Genomic DNA, 19,943 nt, shown 5'->3' on the forward strand with positions numbered 1-19,943 from the left:
CCTTTGAAAAGAGACGTATAGGTCTGAATTTGCATGCAAAAATAAACCATCTGTTCCTGAGCCTTTACTAATGTTTGAATTTCTGCTGCAGGAAGTACCACACTCACTTGCTGCAGTTTGACGGACAGGGCGGCTGGCGATTCGAGCAGTTGGACACGGCTATCCGTTTATCCTTGAGTGAGGAAAAACAGAGACTGGAATCCCAGCTTGCAGGAATTCCTAAAATGCAGCAGAGACTGAATGAACTGTGTAAAATCCTTGGAGAAGATTCAGTGCTTAAAACAATGGACAAAGAGGAATAAATAATTTATGGTTTATGTTTTTTAAAGTATTTTTTTTGTTAAAAGCATTACAAATTCAGCCATTATCCTTTGCATGCATTGTGATAGAGGCTTAGAGCATAGCAAAACACAGCCAGCAGAAAATAATGCTCTGAATGCTATGTAAGACTTTAGTGTTTTAGTATTAAGGAGGAAAGTGGTTGAACTGTGAAAAGAAAATAAGTATACAGAGTATAAGATTAGTCATTACAGCTTATGTTAATTCCTAGTGAAAGCCCAATTCACTGCAAGAAACGACCAACACACTTAGGTTTTATAGGTGAATTTTTGCCTGAGACTTAGCCTGCAGAATGTGCTCTTGTACCAGGTCACTGTGTGCGTATGACATGCCTGCTACGCAGAGCAACCAGGCATGACACTCAGGCATGGAGCACGGCAGAGGCAGTATGGGTGAGTATGCAGATGCATGCAAAAATCTCATTTGGGTATAAGAAACATTCTCTCTGCCCATGTAAAACAAGACTTCTGTTGTACTACTGAATAGTATACACACCTTTACCTGCATTTCCATAGGAAATAACATAATAGGCTGACCAGAAGACAAATGTCTGAGGAACCCGCTGCCCTCGTGACAGAGAAGCAGGGACAGAGCTAAACATGTAATATACTTGTGCTTTATACCATTACACATGGCTTCAGAGGCTCTTTGCCCTTCATGATACATCAGTTCCTTTGGGGGCTTATTTATGCCCCTTATTCAATAACCTCTGATGGTGTGGATGGAGCACTGGGCCTGGCATCAAATGACTTAGTTTTCGCTTGACTAAATCATTCATCTGCTCCATGGGTCTGATCCAGCTGGCATCCATGTCTGACCCAGTTCCTCCATTGGCATAATCACAATGTAGACGCTTGTTTGTTCCATGAGACACTTTGTGATGGGAAGGAGTGTAGGAGAAGGAAATGTCAGTTTCTAACAATACACTGAATTCTCAGGCATGGCTGTCTTGCCAATTGAAATGCTCAGCATTTATAAAGGTCTGTGAAAAGTTAGAGCATTTGGTAACCACTAATTAATATGCCTGCCATATTTTGGTGGAGTGGCTGAACACTGCCCTCCTCATGAGCAAATGCACTGGTTAACAGCCTTGCTTTCATATGCACTCACTGATTGTCCCATCAGCTTCTCATTTCAGTAGGAATGTGGTCCCCACTCAGTCAGAAGGTGCTTTAACAGAACTGCCTGAGACAGTGCTGGCCTCAGTACCTTGCTGGATGCGAAACCTGGAGAATTAGAAATAAAGATGTGAATGTATTTAAGAACTCCTGCTCTCTCTGACTGCAAGTGCACAGCAAATGGGTGGCTCAGGAGTGAAAATCAGGAGGGGTAAGAGGCTTTGTAGATAGGTAAATGAGCCTTAGCCGAGATGTAGCAATCCTGAAGTTTGTTGGTTCTTTTTTTTCCCAGAAGTGTGACTCCTTAGAAGATTTCTGTCTGTTGTTCCTAGTCTGAGAAAGAGACAGTGCATAAGCTGCTAAGAACTGTTTGGAGAGGAAAAATATTTTAGGGGAATTTGCTGAGCTGGAAATGTTTGAGCACTCTGAAGTTAATATAAACTGTTTCCTTTTTCTGACTACTTCAAGAACAACAGGAAGGTGAATTTACTTCATCTGCCAAATCCCATTCTGGTGCACTAACCATTAGCCCATATTTCTTCTCAGTAGGCTCAGCTTGCTGCTTGGTGTGGCATTGGGCACCAGCAAATGGATTAAGTCTGCTCCCTCCAGAGTCTGTGGCTTGAATGTAATCCTGTAACTTATGCTGGTGACAACAGTTTGTTCCTTTCATTAGTTTTGTCTGTAGAGCCCTCTGAGACATCTCACTGATATAGAAAGGAATGCTCCTAGGAACCTTTGAAAGGGCTGAAAAATTAAGGTTCAAGATAATAAGATGTTTTGTCGTGAAGCGCAGACTGGAGGTCACTGCTGTGGTGGCTGACATGTGCATGCATTTTAATTTGCAAATGTCTCTGCTTGTCCCTCTCCCTGAAGGCGAGCTTTCCCCCTTCTCATCTTCAAAGCAAAATTCAGAACTGCTAAGGAAAAAAGAAGTCAGCCAAGAATCTGTTGTCAGTGAGCGTAACCGAGATGACTGATGAGTGTAAAAGCTTGCAGGTTTCTGAGTGATGTTTCTCTAAGATGTGATGAATCAGGCACACACCATAGGCATGCCCTTGGCCCAGCTGCAGTGTGTCCTGCTAGCACAAGGCAGCCACACAGCCACCTTTCCACAAGCCTTTCCCAAGCCAGGACCTGAGGTGGAGGAAGGGGCATTGCTGTTCCTCATCCCTCCATCAAGCACTTTAACGTGGCTGGGAACTAAGCCAGGGTTGTCCACTCCCTGAAAAAGTGGGATACTGAAAAGTGCTGAAGAATTCGTCCAGTTTGGCACAGCTCCAGGTATCCCACCAGAGCTCTGCCCTTGTCCGTTGACTTGCTGGGAGCCATTATGGGCAAGTGCAGCACCTGAAATCTGCTGTATGTCTTACAGAGATCAAAGCTGGCTATCCCTCATGGCACAGAATAAGTATCTTCTGAGGAAACTATGTTTAGCAGAAAAAAATGTGTTTTGTTGTTTGGTTTTTTTTTTTTTAATGAAATTATGCATAAAACATACAAAATTTATATGAGTTACTGATGAAATTTTGATGAAAACTGAAATCACACCAGGATCAATGTAATAGTATTTTCTTTGACATATATTTCTTGGATCCAGTAATAGACTTAACCATTCCCATTCAGCAATATAGTGTAAAATACCCTAGAATCTCACTCATCTATTCATGTTCCTGTAGGCACAGCAAGAACATTGGAGGCTACTATGAGAAGAAACACTTCTCTAAACAGGAACTTTCTAAGTGATGCCAGGTCAGTTTTAGAAGGAATTTCTTTACTAGTGGCTCTTATTTTTTCAAGTTAATTTTGTGGCACAAAGAGAAGCTGCTCTGGAGATATTTTCTGCAAACTCCCTGTGTTGTTCCAAGGGCTAATTGAGACTGGAGTCTGTTTCTGGAGAGTTTTACAGAGCATAGTCCAGCTCATTTAGTGCTGCTTTGGGCCCAGCCTCGCAGAGGTACATGCTCCCTGCTCAGGAGTAGCTCAGGGAGACACTGTTCTGGAGCCAGGGCATGGGGAGCACATGGCCCTGGCAGTGCAAGAGGGTCAAAGTGGGACAGGATACCTTGATGGAATATTTTTGTTGTGCAATGAGAGCTGCTTATGAATGTCCATTCATTCCCTTTCTGGTGTTCAGGAGCTGGAGCTCCCCAGGAGACTGAAGAAGTGGCTTTCTGCCTGGCCAGACCCCCTCTAGTGTCACAGCATCTGTGCATTTGGGGCTGGGTACTGCCCAGTGCTGTGCACACACAGCCCCGTGAACACCCTCTCACCTCCCAGGGCTCAGGGCAGACTGGATTGCCTTGGTCTATTTGCACCTAGAGGAGTACAGGTGATAAGCAAAATTCATACCTGTCTCAGGCAGGTAGTATCTGTACAACAAAAATATGAATTCTCCACATCAGTTCATTTAGATAATGCAGGAAGTTTTTGCAAGAATCTTCAGAATGGAAGCACACATTTTTTGTGCATGGGATTTCAGAATTTTAACCTGGGAGGAGTTAGTTTTTCACTTACTTTTGGGACCAGACTCATTCCTGGTTTGGACTTGGAAGTCCTCCTTCTGCAGGGACAGAAAACCCTACATCTCTTAAAGGAATTTTCAAAAGCAGTGGGATTTGTATTTGAGTAGGGAATGAAGGACTGGGTATTGACTGGGATATTTCAGAGAAAATTATATCTTAAAGCAAATGAACACATCTGCAGTCCACTCAAACTTAAGAATGGTGATAATGCATGTCAAAGTCAAATTTCTGAGCCAATCATATAAAGAAATCCCCCTACTGAGCTCTTCATGAAGCTTAGGAGAACTGAACTGTTAATCAAATGTGTCTTTGTTTTGTTTATGTTTGATATTAATGCCTTTCAAGAGCAGACAATTTATAAAGCAATAAAATATGCTTTACAGTTGTAATTTATTCCAACCTCAAATAAAACATGTTGCATTTACTTTCAGTTTACAGTGTTCCTTATGAGTCATTCACAAAGCAGTCAGGACCTGCCTGCATGTGCTCTGAGAGTCCTTTCCCAACCCTCATTTCTGTGATGGAGTAGGAAAGCTCGGGGTGGATGCTGAGTGTTTTCAAGTTAAAACAAGTATTTCATTCCTAGGTCAGGCTGGCGTCAAAGGCTGCTGTGAGGTTTCTCATGTCTCGTGCCATCCACTGCATTGTGTTCCTGATTGATGACAGGAAGGTGACAAGAGCTGCCACCCCTTGCTGGGGCTTTCTGCCAGGGGCCTACACCAAGCAGTGAGCCAGAGGACTGTGTTGGCAGTGCAACATCAGGTACCTCAGCACCGTCACTCCCAAGGGTTGTTGTTAGGGGTTTTTTTGTAAGATGCAGTTATGCATGAAGCATCAATGTCACAAATACCAAAAAGCGAGTGCTCACTATGGCCTAGCAGAGGAGTGTTGCTGTTGCGCCAGTAACGGAGGGAAATTCACACAGACACACAGCCAAGGAGCAAGAGAGATTTATGGGTGTAACTTCTTCCTTATATATGTGGTAAAACCCATAGGTGATTGGTCAGTGGTCACCCACCCCCGGGGTGATTGGCTGAAGTCCTACAACACCCAATTCCAAACACACTGTTCTGAATCAAAAACAGATCAGGAAAAACAGCAGGTGTTCAACCATTATCTCATTGTTTTCATAGTTTGCATGGGAAAGAAGATGTTCTCAAGAAAGGGCCTGTGAAGCCGCAGAGGAGGAGTTTTTGCTGACGGAGTATGAGGGCAAGGGTTGGCTCCTAAGCTGCCTGGACACAGAGCTGGCTTGTGTCCAGCCCCTTTCTAGCTGTGTGGCAGGGGATGGTGAGGTACTGTGTGGCACAGGACCTGGATTATGCAGTTGGGGAGCCAGTGGAGATGGTGGTCACTTGAGAACTAGACTCTTATGAATGACTGGAGTCTGGTCCCCCATGCCTCCCTTCCAGCCATTGCACCCACTCAGAGGGAGAGCACTGGCACAGAGTGAAGTGCAGGACATGAGCAATGAGAAATTCATTTTTGGGGGTCTATGTGTGGGCTGTAGAACCACGCTGGGGCTTATGCATCAGACCAGGCTTTATGGTAGTGAAGAAGGCGAGCTGAAAGCTGAGGTTTCAGTTCAGTTTCGCCTTTTCTGACAAATGCTTTAGTGTCCACTCCTTGGAGAGCATTCCTGCTTTCTGATCAGGAGGACTGGTGCCATGGGTTTGATGGGAAGTGCCATAGTCCTGAGCCTCTGCCCAAGGGTTAAGTATTCCCAGAAGAGAGGGAACAGCAAGAATTGCATCATGAGAGCTAAAAGGACTCTGGAAGTATTCAGAGCAAAGGTGTTCAAAGACTTCCCACAAGTGAAATTTTCTGGTAGGTGGGGAATATCTGGAAGAACATCTTATGCTGTCTCTTTATGGCTTATTTCTGATGATGGCTCATTCCACAGCACCTGCTTTGTATTTTTTAAATTAGTATCTTTAACCTAATGTGATACCATCTATGAGAGGGTAACAGTGACATTTCAAAAATACTGCACTGACTCAATGCAAGTCTGATGTGTCTGAACAATCTGTTTTTAAACAGGTAATTAAAAAAGGGAGAAAGAGATTTTGATGGTGGTTGATGCAGGGCTGAAGAGCCAGCTGGGTCCTGGGGCTGGGCTCCCAGTGAGACACCAGGCTGGGATGAGGTCTGGGAAAAACCAGTCCAGGAGAGCCCATGGAAGGAGCCAGATGCTGGAAAAAGAGAATAATGAAACCTGTCTTGGAAATGAAGCAATTGTGCAGTAGCACATTAGTTTTCTTTCTTGTTGTCAAACATACAAAAAGACAAGCTGTCTCTGATGCAGCATTTCTGGGATAACAGAAACAAAAACCAAAAAATGCTCATATATTGATCAACTTTAGCATGAAAAAGAAATTGTCATAAAAGTTAATTACATTGAAATGTCTGGGAAAGAGAGTTCATATTTGTTGGGTTTTAGAGTTTTATTTCAAATAGATCAGATTCATAATGCTTTTCATAAAGACTTGAGTATTTTGGAATTAGAAATTATTCTTACCTTCAATGATAAGATAGTGAAACAAACCAAATCTTTTTAATATTTAAAGCAACCAAAAAAATTGCATTCAGTAATTCCAATATTCTTGTTCTCAGTTAAAATGTTCTTCTCCTCAATTGTAGCCATAGTGTGCTATAAATACATCAAGTTTATGAGATACTTCTCCATCAGTTGGTGTTTGCTGTGCTGGTGCATTTGGAGATCTCTATCCTTATTTTATGGGTTACACTAAGTCTTCCTTCCCACCCTTTTGTCCCACTTTGTGTCCCCACTGGGATGGGTACTGTGCTGAGATCCCTGGGGCCAGTGCCTTTGATGGTAAGTGCTGAAGAGAGGGAGGGGGATGCACTCCCTGTGGGTGTACATCTGCTTTTTTTATAGATACAAACACTAAAAGAAAGCAGGAAAAGTCTTGAGGAATAATGTCTGCACAACTAAAATGCAGCAGCTGACAAAGTACTAATGCAAGGCACCAAGGTTCAACAGCTGGTAGTGGTAAAGCTGGGCTCTGCTGGATGAGCACTCAGAGTAACAGGATATTCCTGCACTGAGCAAACACTTCCCAGCATCACTTTAAACCTGCAAAGCCAGATTGATTTAAAACTTACGTAGCTCATACTTGTGGAAAAGCAAATAATACTCTTTTAATCCTAGCCCACAATTTTCATCAGAAGCACACAATTGCCTTTTATAGGGCTCTTTGCAGTATTTCTAGGTAACCCATACATATAATCCGTTCTTAAGTAACGACATGCCTTGTCTGAGGTTTGCTACTTTGCTACTCAACCAAAATCCCTTTATAAGCAGTTTGAAATGGCAGACACGGAAACAAAATTCCAAAAATCCCCATATCCTTGCTAATGCAAAATGAGCATATAAGGAGGTGCTGTTGTAGTCTCTTGCTGACCTATTTTTATACTGTAATCATGTTACAGAGAATTCAACTCTTGTCTACTCGCTAATGTTCCCCAATGTATGTGCCATGTAGCTCATTGCTGAGCATCAGAGGATGAGGACTCTGTTTATTAGACTCTTGCTTAAATTATTATGGGTGAAAAAAAGAGTGATTAATGTATTTCATGCCAAGATGAAAGTGGAGGCAAGGTAATCTGGCCTGGGAGAACGACTGCACTTCCTTTGTAAGGACTTATTTCCAGGGACTTCTGAAGGGAGGCTCAATTCCTCTTTCAAGTCATGGGCTGAAAACTGCTTCTGTCTTGCAGAGGATTTAATTAACAACCAGGGGGAAAACCCCAATAGTGGCAACATCAGTTTTAAAGATATTAAAAAATGTCTGTTTCTAAAACATTAGCCTGATAGATTTTCCCTTAATTGATCTGACCTGTCAATTTCCTGAGACCCCCTCCCCTGCTCTGACACTAGGGAAGGATGGAGCTGTGCTGGTGTGAGGGCTGGGCCACCATCAAGGTACTCCTCTGCCCCTCTGAGTGCCTCTGGGAAACTGGAGCTTACTGCACCAGCATGGGCCCCAACCTTTCCAACCCCTTCCCCTTAAAAAAGGATTATTTCCTAAAAATCTTCTCACTCTCTTGACTTTCACTCCTGTTTTGCCTGTCAAAATTTCCAGAGGAGTCTGGAGTTCTCAGGGACACCTTAAAGACAAACCAGATGGGCCCAAAGCATGTTCTTACCTAGAACATAGTTTAGGGCTGTATCACCAAATACCTGCCTAGCCTGCTGTGAGTGTAAGGCCTTGTTCAAAGCATTTTGGTTCAGTTTGTTTAAAGCTGTGATTGAAGATGTGTGTTCACTTTGCTAATTCAGAGCCTTATGCTGCTGCAGGAGACATAAATGAGATGCAGAAGCTGGAAGTAGACAAATTCAGACTCTAATGAAGCCAGGACAGGTTTTTCTTCCAATGGGTGCTGGGGTACTCTAGCAGAAAGTGCCTGTTTGGCACAGGGTGTTGTTTGATGGCATCTGTGGCTTGTGTTAAGTGGTGCCAAACCAGTCCCTCCTGGCCAGCAGGAAAGTGGGAACTCCCATGCTGCTGGAGTGAACAGGACTGCAGCAGCCTGTGCTTTCATGGACAGCACAACCACCCTACTGAGCTCTGCTGCACAAAGAACTGTGATCTTGGGAGGAAAGGACTGAAGACCTGGAGCCATGAAGGATGAGCCTCTCCAGCTCTTTTCCTGCATTTTTTGGGAGCAAGTGCAGACAGACCTGAGCTGCCCTGCCCCAGCACCCATGAAAGCACATTTAGTCAGCATTGCCCACCCTGAAAAGCACTTACTTCTTCCCTCAGGAGCTGCCCTGCATTACCCAGTACCAGGCAGAACATGACACTGGGCTGCCTCAATGCAGCGCTGGGCTGCCTCCAGTTCAGAGCAGGCTCCTGCCATGCCAGCCCAGAGCATGGCCAGAAGACCTCTGCTGTCTGCATCCACCTGCCCTAACAGGTCTTCGACTGGCTATAATCTGTCTAGGTTTGTGCTTTAATCCTATCTGACTATCACAATCTTTTCAACTTTTTTCTGATTTCTTGTGGGTAGAGGCAGAAGAGGCACGGCTACATGCTCTCCTGAAGAATGAGGCGTGTGTGAGCAGAAACTATTTGCTTTGTTGTCCTTGAAGACGAGTCCTCACCCACAGTGGCTCAGGTGAGAACTCTGCTGTGTGCTGTACAGAGCTTACGGGCTGAGAGTTTCACCAGAAACGCACTCCATGAAGATTCAGGAATACTCCAGGCTTGAGAAAGCTCTTAATCTTGTACATCCTGCTTCATTTAACTCAATCAGATGGTCCTTCAGCTGGCTGAGCACCAGATTCAAGCACAAATACATGAGTGTTTGTGCAGTCTTAGAGGCTCAAGTTTCCTGTTCCACGTGTAATGCTAAGCCTCAGGAATGCTGTTTGGAAAGTGCTGCTCTGGTCTGGTGGGCTTCTGGCAGGAAAGAAAAGTTATGCTGAGTTGAGCACCACATTGAGCAGTGGAGCCAAACTGTTGCTGGTGAAACACAGGACATATCAGACAAACTAGATAAAGCAAGTTTTTGAACCATAAAGCTTAGAGTCACCAGTCAGAAGTCACTCAGCTGCTCTGAAAAGGTTTTCTTAATGACACTGATCAGGTTGTTAGAGAGGAACTTGAAAGAACCCACATTACTGCTGAGTTTGCACACTCCTATCAGCACAGCATTGCCAAGGTTCATTCCCAAGCCAGGCTTGCTTCCTTCACAGCAATTTCCTGTAAAGATTATTGATAGTGAGTTCGTTCCAATGATGACATGTGCAACTCCTTTTGCCATTAGTGGGCTAGGTCATTGCCATTACTTTCCAGCACAACACATAAAATAGTGACTGCTTTCATGGCCCCTAACATTGTGAAGGCACTGAAGGGCTTGTTTTACATGAATATAATTTTAAGGTGCTTAGTTGCTCTAGGAGTGACTGACTATGCAATACACTGTGGCATATTTAATTGGTGAGATTCAAAGTCAAAATTATTGACAAACCCTTAATTCCTTCCCAAAGTCTTTTCCCCATTGTTTGCATGCTGCATTACTTGATTGGAGCAGCACTGCTGTGGGCAGGGCTCAGTAACCATGGCATTTCCCAAGAGTTTCATTACTTTATCTCTTCCAGGCTGACATTTTCCTAGCTGAATACTCATCTGCCACACTTAGGAAGCCTGCAGTAAGGATGATGTAAGCTTTGCAGGTGCAAATCAAAGATTAATTGAATTTAGTTATTTGGCCTTTAGTTATTCCTTGTTCAGTAGGACTGACATGACTGATAAGCTGAGGGGAAAAAAGGTATTTGGAACAAAAAATGAAACACATCTAAGTTTCCTTCCAGTCAATTCCAGCACTCAGACCGGTGCTGTCTGCCTTTACAGAAACCAGCTGTAGTAGGCTGGGAAGAATTCTCATGTTGCCTAGGGCATAGCTTTGATCAAACAACCTCAGCTTGCCTCTCACAAAGCTTTCCTAACGCACCTGATATGGGATCCTGCCTGAGATAATGAATCATAGTGCATTTAAAAGAAATTAAAGGATTAATGTCAAACTCTGCCTGTAATCCAAACCAGCACCTTGATCATTCCTCCAGTGTGCAGAGTGGTGGGACAGCAACAGTCCTGGGCACCAGGTCATGGGCTGAGCACCCATGAATGTAGGTCACTGCCATCTGAGAGGCAGAATCAATATTTCAGGGTGCATTGCTCCCTCTAGCTTACAAGTTTAATGGAAGGGGTAGGAGAACTAAAATTAATTTTTAAACAGCCTGACTGGAGGGCAAAATCATCTAAATTAAATCTCATTCGCTCTTCCTCTGATCCAGCAGGCAGATGGTGTGTCCCTCCTGCACTTTGATGAGGTTAGCTCAGAAAAGCTTCCAGAGAGAGCAGATCTGAGACTACCAGAGCTCACTTTCAGACAGGTTTCCACTGCAGGGATCACTGACGCTGTCTGTCTGTTGACAGACCACAGTTTGAAGATGAGACAAAGGGACATGCTTCCAACACTGTCCTTTCAAGGTGAAATGAGTGGGTTCATATAATTTGGAAATCAGAAATTTTGGAATTTTAGGTTTTTTCTTGTGCTTGGGCTTCTGTTTATTCATTGAGTTTTGAGCACATCTGTTTACACCTTTCTCAAGAAGAGGTGCTGGTGAAGGTCCCAGGACAGGGAGCTGCCACACAGCACAGGCAGTACCTACCCAGCACACACACCCACAGCACTGCTTTGCATTTGGTCTTGCCTGTGGGTCATGTTTTCAGGCTTTATTCTCTGGCTGTGAAACTAGAAACAGGTTCCTTTTTATTTATTTTCTTTTTAAAAAATTGTGTATATTTCTCCTCTACTTACCTCCACACAACTGGAATTCCCAGGGCAGGGTGAAACCCAACTCTTAGGAGATTTATGATAGAAAAAGTGAGAATTTGCTTTATTGAGATAACAGGTTAGTTCCTCTGATCTGTTCCAGCTTAAGCATTTGTTCTGTATTGCAAGCAGAGCTGCCAGCCTGGCTTCCCCAAACACCATGTCCTTCTGGCCCAAGTGAAGGAGTGGGGCCAAGGCCAGCAGCAATCTCGGGGTGTCCTGCAGGGCTCCTGGGCAAAGGCACCTTCCCATGCACCCTGCTGCTCTGCCTAAGGCCCTGCCCTGGGGACAATGAGTTGGGAAGGAGGAAACATTGCTCCTATCTCATGCTGATGGGGTGGGGTTAAAGTCTCAGAGGCTGCAAGCGCAGCTGCACTTCAAGGGAGCAAAAAGCCAGCAGTACCGTGGAGGAAAGGGAAAGCTGGGGAAGAGGGAAGCCAAGGGAATGCTTCCCCTCTGGGGGCAGTAGCAACTTTCTTTTGAAAACTAGAAGCAGCACATCTTTGAAGTCCGTTTCAAACTGAGCACATAAGAGCTCTGAGCGTGTTCACATAACAGAGATGCCTGGCAGTAGTTCCAGGGATTGTGCAAGGGCTACCATGAAGTCAACCAAGAATGAGATGAAGGAGCCACTCCCCAGCCAGAGCAGCGGGGTGGGACTGCCAGCCAGGGACCCATCCCTCACCATCTGACAGGGCTAGGTCAGGGGACAGGGAGCAGCTGGAAAACCACTCTTCCCACTGCAGAGACCCCTCATTCCCACTCCAGCAGAGCCTGCCCACAGCCAGGGGAGTTGCTGCCCACCTATAGCAAATCATTAGAGCCAGGCTTCCTTCAACCCCTTCAGCCAGTACTGTATGGGCCAAAGGACAATTGAATGCTTCTTTTTTGAACTTTTTGTTGAACTTCTTTGAACCCCTAGTCCTTATAGAACACCAGATGCCTTTGGGAACCTCTGGCCACACCCAACCATGACCACGGCAATGCCTTTCTGGCATGCTATGGTTTCTCTGTCTGAACACCAGCACTTCCAGCATTCTCCTGTCAAGCTGGAAGACACTCATCTCAGGCCACCCACTGGGTCCAGTGATAAACACAATGAGCATGTGGGGCACAGGGACAGACTGCAAGGGCCACCTAGTGCTTTGTGCATGGCATATGCTGACAGGAGTACCCACAGCAGCCAGCTCATTGCCCTGAGCAGGGGACTGTCCCCAGAGTAGAACAGCTGAACCAATGGCTGTTGTGCGGGTGGGACACAAAGCAGTGCAGGAAGGCTGTTGGTGGATTGCCAACCAGCCCACATGGATGTGAAATGATTCTTTATTTCCACTGTAATCCAGATTTATGAGAGCTATTGATGTGCCTTGTGCAGATGCAGCACCAGTCAATGTTGCCAGCACAGACTTACACCCATGCATATCTTTAGGTGTGTTTCCTGGTGATTATCAACTGTGTCCTGAACACGTTGGCAAGATTGGAATGTTTCTAAGCTGCTGGTTGCTGCAGCCTGTGAAATATGTGGGCAAAGTTCTATGGTGTTTATGCCACTTCTGCATAGTTTTTCCTCTGCAGCCAGTAGATGCTGCCTTGATATGACTCTCATGGCATGCCACATGTATTGTATAAATAAAAGTGGAAAATAGGTTTTCTTACGAGTGTTGCCACACGTGCCACAAACAGCTGGACCCGTGAGTTACGGAACATGATGAAATGTTTCCCTGCCTATTACCTAGAGATATTTCAGTACCATTTCCCTGGTGATTCAAAACCTGTTTCTTCATGCTTCAAAACTAGGTTCTACGTGCTGGGGATGGCTTGCACAATCTGTTTCCAATGCAGAGTTCAAACACTTCTCATACTTTAATGAAGAAAAATGGAGCAAGGTTTCATGTTTGCTAATGCCACACCTTTAGCAGTTTTTCTTAAAAATAGTGATATTTTTAGAAAACAACCTATACTGGATTGTTGTTATCTTAATATTTCTGAGTCTTCAGTATATGGCTAATCTGAATTTTTGTATTTTCTTTGTGAATATGAGTGCTGGATACTTTCCTGTTTTAAAAGATTTTACTCTTGCATAACTATGGGTGTGCAGGAGTTTGGCCTTTGTGAAAAGCATCACATCTTTGAAACTCTTAATGACAAGGTAACATGACAAGATATAGCCCTACTACAAAATTTTAAAAAACTTTTGTCTTTATGCCACATAACCAAACCAAACCAAACCAAACAAGATTGTTTTATTTTTATTTTTTATTTTATGTGTATACCTTTAAACTGAGTCAAGCCAGGAAAATTTCAGTCTTCCCAGAAAAGATTTCACAAGATTTTATGTGTAACTAAAAAGCGAGTTGTATCATAGTACATAAATCACAGTATTTTCTACATAAAAGCTTGTTGGGTAATACAAGATAGCTCAGCAGGTGGCTGATGACAGTAACAGGTTAAAGTTCGGATTAATTTCAAAGAACATGACCCACAGGTTAAAAAGAAATACTGTAAATAGTCATTCACTTAGAAAATTTACAGGAAAGCCTGTATAATTAAGAATGCTTTATTGAGCATTCTGGAGACATACATGCAGTTACACTAAAGACTGAATGGCGAATTAGATAATGATGAATATTGAGTTGTATAATTATGTAGAAGGATTCTGGCCTTATGGGCCTTCAGCACAGCTCATTGATTATTCTTGTTGCCTCCTAACTTAGGGGTTAGAGGGAAAAGGCAGCACAAAGGCTTTAATGACAAATCCTGTCTTTCTAATGACATGGCTGCACAAATCTCTCCCTAGCCAAAGGGAGGCAGGAGTTGTCAAAGTACCATTACATCAATTCCCTTGGTTTTAACTCAAACTCAGACCAAACTTTCTGTGGATCTCGAGAGGGCTTGCCAGGTGAATGAGCTGCCACATGTCTGAGTGGTTTAGCTTAATTCTGAAAGACAGTTTGGAAGCTGTTTGAACATGTACCCACAGTGGACAATTATATAAACATTTGCCCATAGGGGTGGTTTGCTATAACCCCAGTTACTCACAATGTGTCTTGGACTTTCATATGTGAAGGGTTTATTTATTGGTAATTAGCATGGCAAAGTACAGGCCACCAGCACCACTCATCTGCTGTACAACCAAGGAGAACCTCTCCAAGGACACAGGAAAACTTTGGTCTCTTCTTGGTATCACTGGGGGTTTTGGTCTGAGGGTATCTTGTGACAGGGATGTCACAGATCAGTGGAACACATCTCCAGGCCTGCATGTACATCATGCACTTCATGCTTGAGCAAAAAGGGAAGTGAGTTAGAACTTTGTCCCACATTTTGTCAAGCAGCAAAATGGGGTCACTGTTTTACCAGGTAAATAGTGTAATTCAGAGCACGGATTGTCTTTGCGTCTGCAGTCTAAAAACCTTAACTCTGTGAAAGGGACTCGTGTTGAAATACTCTGTAATACTCCTGGGCCTTCTTTGTGTCCTGCCCCCATCTAGCACCTGAGCTAACCATCACTTAGGTAGCAGGTTGGGTTTATTGCATTTTACTTTGTCAGCGAGGAGCACAAATAGTACCTGTAAGAAGTTCTCAGAAAAAAATCTGAATTACTGCTGTATCAACCTAACTGAGGAATTAGACTGAGCAGATCTATGCAGAAAAAAGTGAACAGGAAGAATAAATTTCAACAAATATTCCATATGTATTCATCCTGTGACTATAATGATAATCAGTTACCTCTTCTTTTGACTGGAGCAGCAGCACTGATTTTCAGACAGGTGAGCTCTATCTGCATGCTTGTCTGACAATGATTTTGTTTTCACTTTAGTTTTTTGATAGTTTTTAAAATCACCTTGCATGTTGAAGTCTTCATGATAGGCCTCTGTAACAGAATGACTAACAGGGGTATCAAGTTAATGCTGTAACAAGAGTATCAAGCACTACAGAGCTGTGGGAGAGTGAGGGACTCTGAAGAGCAGTTATTTTTTCATCAATTCTCCAGGTCAAAGCAAAGGGGTTTGAAAGGACCAGTTGAACCTGGTGACTCAACAAATGGTTACAGAACTCAGGCCACAGCCAGTGGTTTGGTTGCTTAGACCACAGGTCCTACTTTGAGAAACCTGGACTACTGCTGGGCTCCATCTGTCAGAGAAAGGGAAGAGAATCTTTGGTCAAGGGTTTGCCCAGCTGGTGAAGAGAGCTTTAAAGTAAAAGTGCCAGGGGAGGGAAACCTCAGTCCTTTCAAGTCCTATCAGTTTGATGCCAGGAACAGCAAGAGATACCCAGATACTGAAGTGGAAACACAGGTCAGCAGGAGAGCACCTGCAGGGCAGCACAAAGGATTTCCAGACATTCCAGCTAGTGAATTGGTTTCATTGGGGACCAATTTCACTGCCCCCATGGAAGTGCACATGGCACAGGGGATAAACAAGAAGAGGTAGAGACATGTGCTTGCCTGCAGGGCTGTGATCTGGTGTCCTGGGATGGCTCCTGTGACTGCAGTGCTGGAATGGAAGGACACAGCTCTTCAGGAAGGACAGGCAGGAGAGATGAGGGGACAGTGTTACCCTCTGTGCCAATGACCAGCTGGAGTGCATGGAGCAAAGTCTGGGGGGAAAGAGGAGCCAACCGAGAACCTTTGGGTCAGGATTAAAGGGAGGGCAGAGAGAGGTGACCTTGTAGTGGGATCTGCTACAGCTGCCTGGCCAGGAAGCACATGAGGCCCTCTCTGGCTGCTCTCATATTCAGAATTCCTGGTATTCATGGAGGACTTCAACCATCCTGATACCTGTTGGAAGGACAACACCACAGAGCATAAGCAATGCTGGAGATTCCTGGAATGCATTGATGGTAACTCCTCCAAGTGATAGAGGAGACAACAAGGAGAGGTTCTATGCTGGACCTTGTTCTCACCAAGTAGGATCTGGTGGGGAATGTGAAGCTCAAGGGCAGCCTGGGCTGCAGTGACCATGAAGTGATGAAGTTTGAGATTATCAGGGCAGTGATGAGGGTGCACAGCAAGCTCAATACCCTGGACTTCAGCAGAGCAGATGCTTGGCTCTTCAGGGATCTGTTTGATAGAGTACCAATGGGAGAAAGTCCTGGAAGGAAGAGGGGTCCAGTAAACATGATCAATATTCAAGGGTCATTTCCTCCAAGCTTGGGAGTTGTGCATTATAAGAAAGAGGAAGTCAGCATCACTGGGTGAATGAAGAACTGCCCACTGTCGGAGAAGATCAGGTTTCAGACAATCTGAGGAACCTGGAGGGGCACAAGTCTATAGGACCTGATGAGATCCATCTGAGGAGGGTCCTGAGGTAGAGGAGGTGGGTAAGCCATATTTGAGAAATTGTGGCAATTCACTGAAGTTACCACTGACTGAAAAAGGGGAAACATAACCTTCATTTTTAAAAAGAGAAAAAAGGAAGATCTCAGGAACTATAGATCAGTCAGTCTCATCTTGGTGCCACAGGAGTGTTCAAGTCCAGGTCGGATGGGGCCCTGAGCAATCTGATCTAGTGGAAGGTGTCCCTGCCCATGGCAGGAGGGTTGGAACTAGATGATCTAAAGGGTCCCTTCAAAGCAAAACCATTCTGTGATTCTATAAATAATCTTAGGACTAAACTGAAATCTGATGAAGGCTCAAAATCTGAAAGATGGTTACTTTACACTGCCCAAACATGAAAAGAAGGATTTATTAGACATCTGCTAAAAATGATTGACAGTGAGTATCTGTATCTTCATTAATATAATTTTAGTCTGTGATATTTAATGTTTCCATGTTTGCTATAATGAGAGGCTATGATTTCTTAATCCAAGAGATACAGAGTCATTGCAGAAAATGTGATATGTAACTTTTTTAAAGTTTTAAAACAAAACAGTTTTCAGTAGAGGCCTCCCAGACCGTGGGTTTGGAAGCTGTGCTTGGGAAACAGCACCTCTCAAGCCATTGCTCAAGCCAATGAGAACCTGCTTGTTCAAGGTGTGCCTTAAACACACCCTGTTCTGCTATATAATTCATGGTAATTATATGCTCGCTGAAAACAAAACCATAACTAGGAACAAACACACAGTCTGGGAAAAAAATCTTTGGTCTGTAGCATTTTTTAAATAGATGCCATTTGTTTGCTCCTGCAAAAGCTATCATCACAGCACAGCTGGACTCTGGCTTCTTGCTTGAAACTCGCCTCACCCTTGCCAAACTTTCCTGACAGTGGGCAGGCGTGCTGTCAGGGTGTGGGAAAAGAAAGAGGTCCCTAGGGAATAACTAATCCTCCCCTGTTGGCATTAACACAGGTATGTTTTTTCCTTTCCCTAGACCCTGTGGAGCAAACAGGAGAAGGAGGCTTGAAAAGCTGCCAGCAACAGTGGAGCAGGGCTTGCCCTCTCCTTGCACTGGTGTAAAGAAGAGTCCTGCATCACTCAGTTTGAAGGGTAGGATTGCTGACCTCTGCTTCCCTCTAAAACAAAAAGCCAAGGTGCCAGACTGGAGGACAGAGCAGCAGGCCCTTGGTGACAGCAGAGATCTTACCTGCAACTGGGTGTCATTAATGTATGGCTTCACACTCTCCTTGCATGGGGCAGTAAATCTGAACTTTATGCAGTTGCCAGAGTCTCTTATTGCTCCTGGTTTACTCATGGCAAAGTATAATTTTGCTTTGAATTGCTGAGTTTGGTTTCATTTCTCAGGAGTTTGTTTGCTTCCTGAGAAAAAACATGAACTCATAACTCTCCCAGTTGGAAGTATACAGGCTATTTAATTCACCATAGTTGCAATACCATATTTTTAACAATTAGTCCCTGCTAATTAGTTAATTACACTGCCAGCACTGTAGCTATGAATAGATGTTAAGTTCTATTGCTGAGTGTGGTGACAGAATTAAACCCATGTGCAATGAGATAACACTCCCACAGACTCTCCCATGCTCTCCACAGTTGTTACTACAGAAAAAATGCAAAACCAATGCCAGGTCTTTAATAAGTATTATATATATTTATATTTATATTTATATTTATATTTATATTTATATTTATATTTATATTTTTTATATTTATATTTATATTTTTTGCACATACACACGCACCGACAGACAAATTCTGCTGTCTTCTCTTGCCAAAGGATATAGATGTGTAAGAATAAATCGAGATCCTATACACTACAAAAACCCACAAAACAGCAAAACATTACTATAAAGAAAAACATCCAAACTAATCACCTGATAATTCAGAAATTAAAATAAGAAATGGTCATTAGTGGGTGGCAATATTTGCAGCAGTGAAGCTATAGACACTTTATGGCAGAAAGAGCTGCAGGTAACCCAGAGTATTTTTTTTTTCAGGTGAAGACTACACTTGGTGAAGTTCATGTGATAGGGTAAAAATGTAGGACTATAAAGGACAGAAATAAAAAGCTCTATGGGCTAAACTATGTTTTGCAAATCAGAGGCTGTGGAAGGAATTTGAATAACTGAATTTCATCATCTTCCTGTTAAAATGATGGTGAATGCTGAATAATTTCAAGGAAAGAAGAAATAATTCCATTATTAGAGAAATTTAATCTGGCCATGGTAGAATGGTATCACTGAAGATCACAAATTTAAATGGAGTAAGACATTTACATGGCATTTTACTATAAACATCTATATGTAAATTAACCCACATATCCAATGCTACATGTATCTTCAAGTCTGGAGCTATTTAAATAATACATAAAGATAGCTGATGCAGAATCATTATAAGGTGATTTACCCAATTCTTGTTGTCTTTTGAAATTTTAATTATATTATGACAGACAACTCAGTGCTGTGATACAAAGTGGAAGGCTTTGAAGAACAAAAATAAGAACGCTAACATAATGTGGATTGATAATCAGAAGAAAACAAAGCCAACAATAATAGATTTTAACTATAAATGGTGAAAAAATAATTAACGTTACATATGATCTATCATAATGATAATGAAGGCAACTCTCATGTAAAACAATGTTTTTTCTGAAGATCTCCTGGATATTTTAAATATAAACAAACAAATACATCGCAATCAAACAGGAAAAAAACACAACAGGCAAACAAATTTTAAAAATGTACAGCTTTTACATTTTTAAGAAAAGCTTGAAAATTTTATTTGAGTGCAGGATCAGATTGTAAATGCAATGAATATTTGTTATAAGTGCAAGCATTAGAAGACTTGTCTTTCGGTTTCTTAAGCCTGTCCCTTGACTAATTTTCAGTCGAGTGAAAGCAGAGAGACTTATCTGTGGAGCACACAACTCCATTGGGTGAGTAAGGGTAGCAGAATCCAGCCCGAATGAATCAGACAAATAACCACAATTATGTTAACTAGGTGCCTAGGGCATTACCTTAGTGTGCACAAAACTCTGAGAGATGTTGAGGTCGTGATGAAACATCTACTCTTATCAGGAGATGGGATACTCCTTGATGCTAAGGATTAAATCCTCTCTGGATAGGTAAACTGCAGAAAAACACTAAAATCAAGATATCCAGAAGGTAAGAGCATATGGAGACACCTCAGCATCAACGAATAGCACTTAGCACTAGGTGGTGCTCTTTTCTCTACTATATTACTATTCAATGGTTGAGAGGGAAAT

The 19,943-nt window shown here is 43.1% G+C and overlaps 1 protein-coding gene across 1 annotated transcript in view; it reads left to right on the forward strand.

Annotated features, from left to right (window-relative positions):
* Positions 1 to 4,412, forward strand: part of ABCD2 (ATP binding cassette subfamily D member 2) — a 43,357-nt gene extending 38,945 nt beyond the window's left edge. The window contains exon 10 of the mRNA XM_085041219.1: positions 92 to 4,412. Within this exon, the coding sequence (XP_084897345.1) occupies positions 92 to 302 (211 nt within the window). The 3' untranslated portion in view covers positions 303 to 4,412. The remainder of the gene's footprint in view (positions 1 to 91) is intronic.
* The last annotated feature ends 15,531 nt before the right edge of the window (positions 4,413 to 19,943 follow it).

Source organism: Lichenostomus cassidix, chromosome 1Aa, assembly GCF_008360975.1.
Source record: "Lichenostomus cassidix isolate B80296 chromosome 1Aa, HeHo_3.0, whole genome shotgun sequence".
Classification (NCBI taxonomy): Eukaryota; Metazoa; Chordata; class Aves; order Passeriformes; family Meliphagidae; genus Lichenostomus; species Lichenostomus cassidix.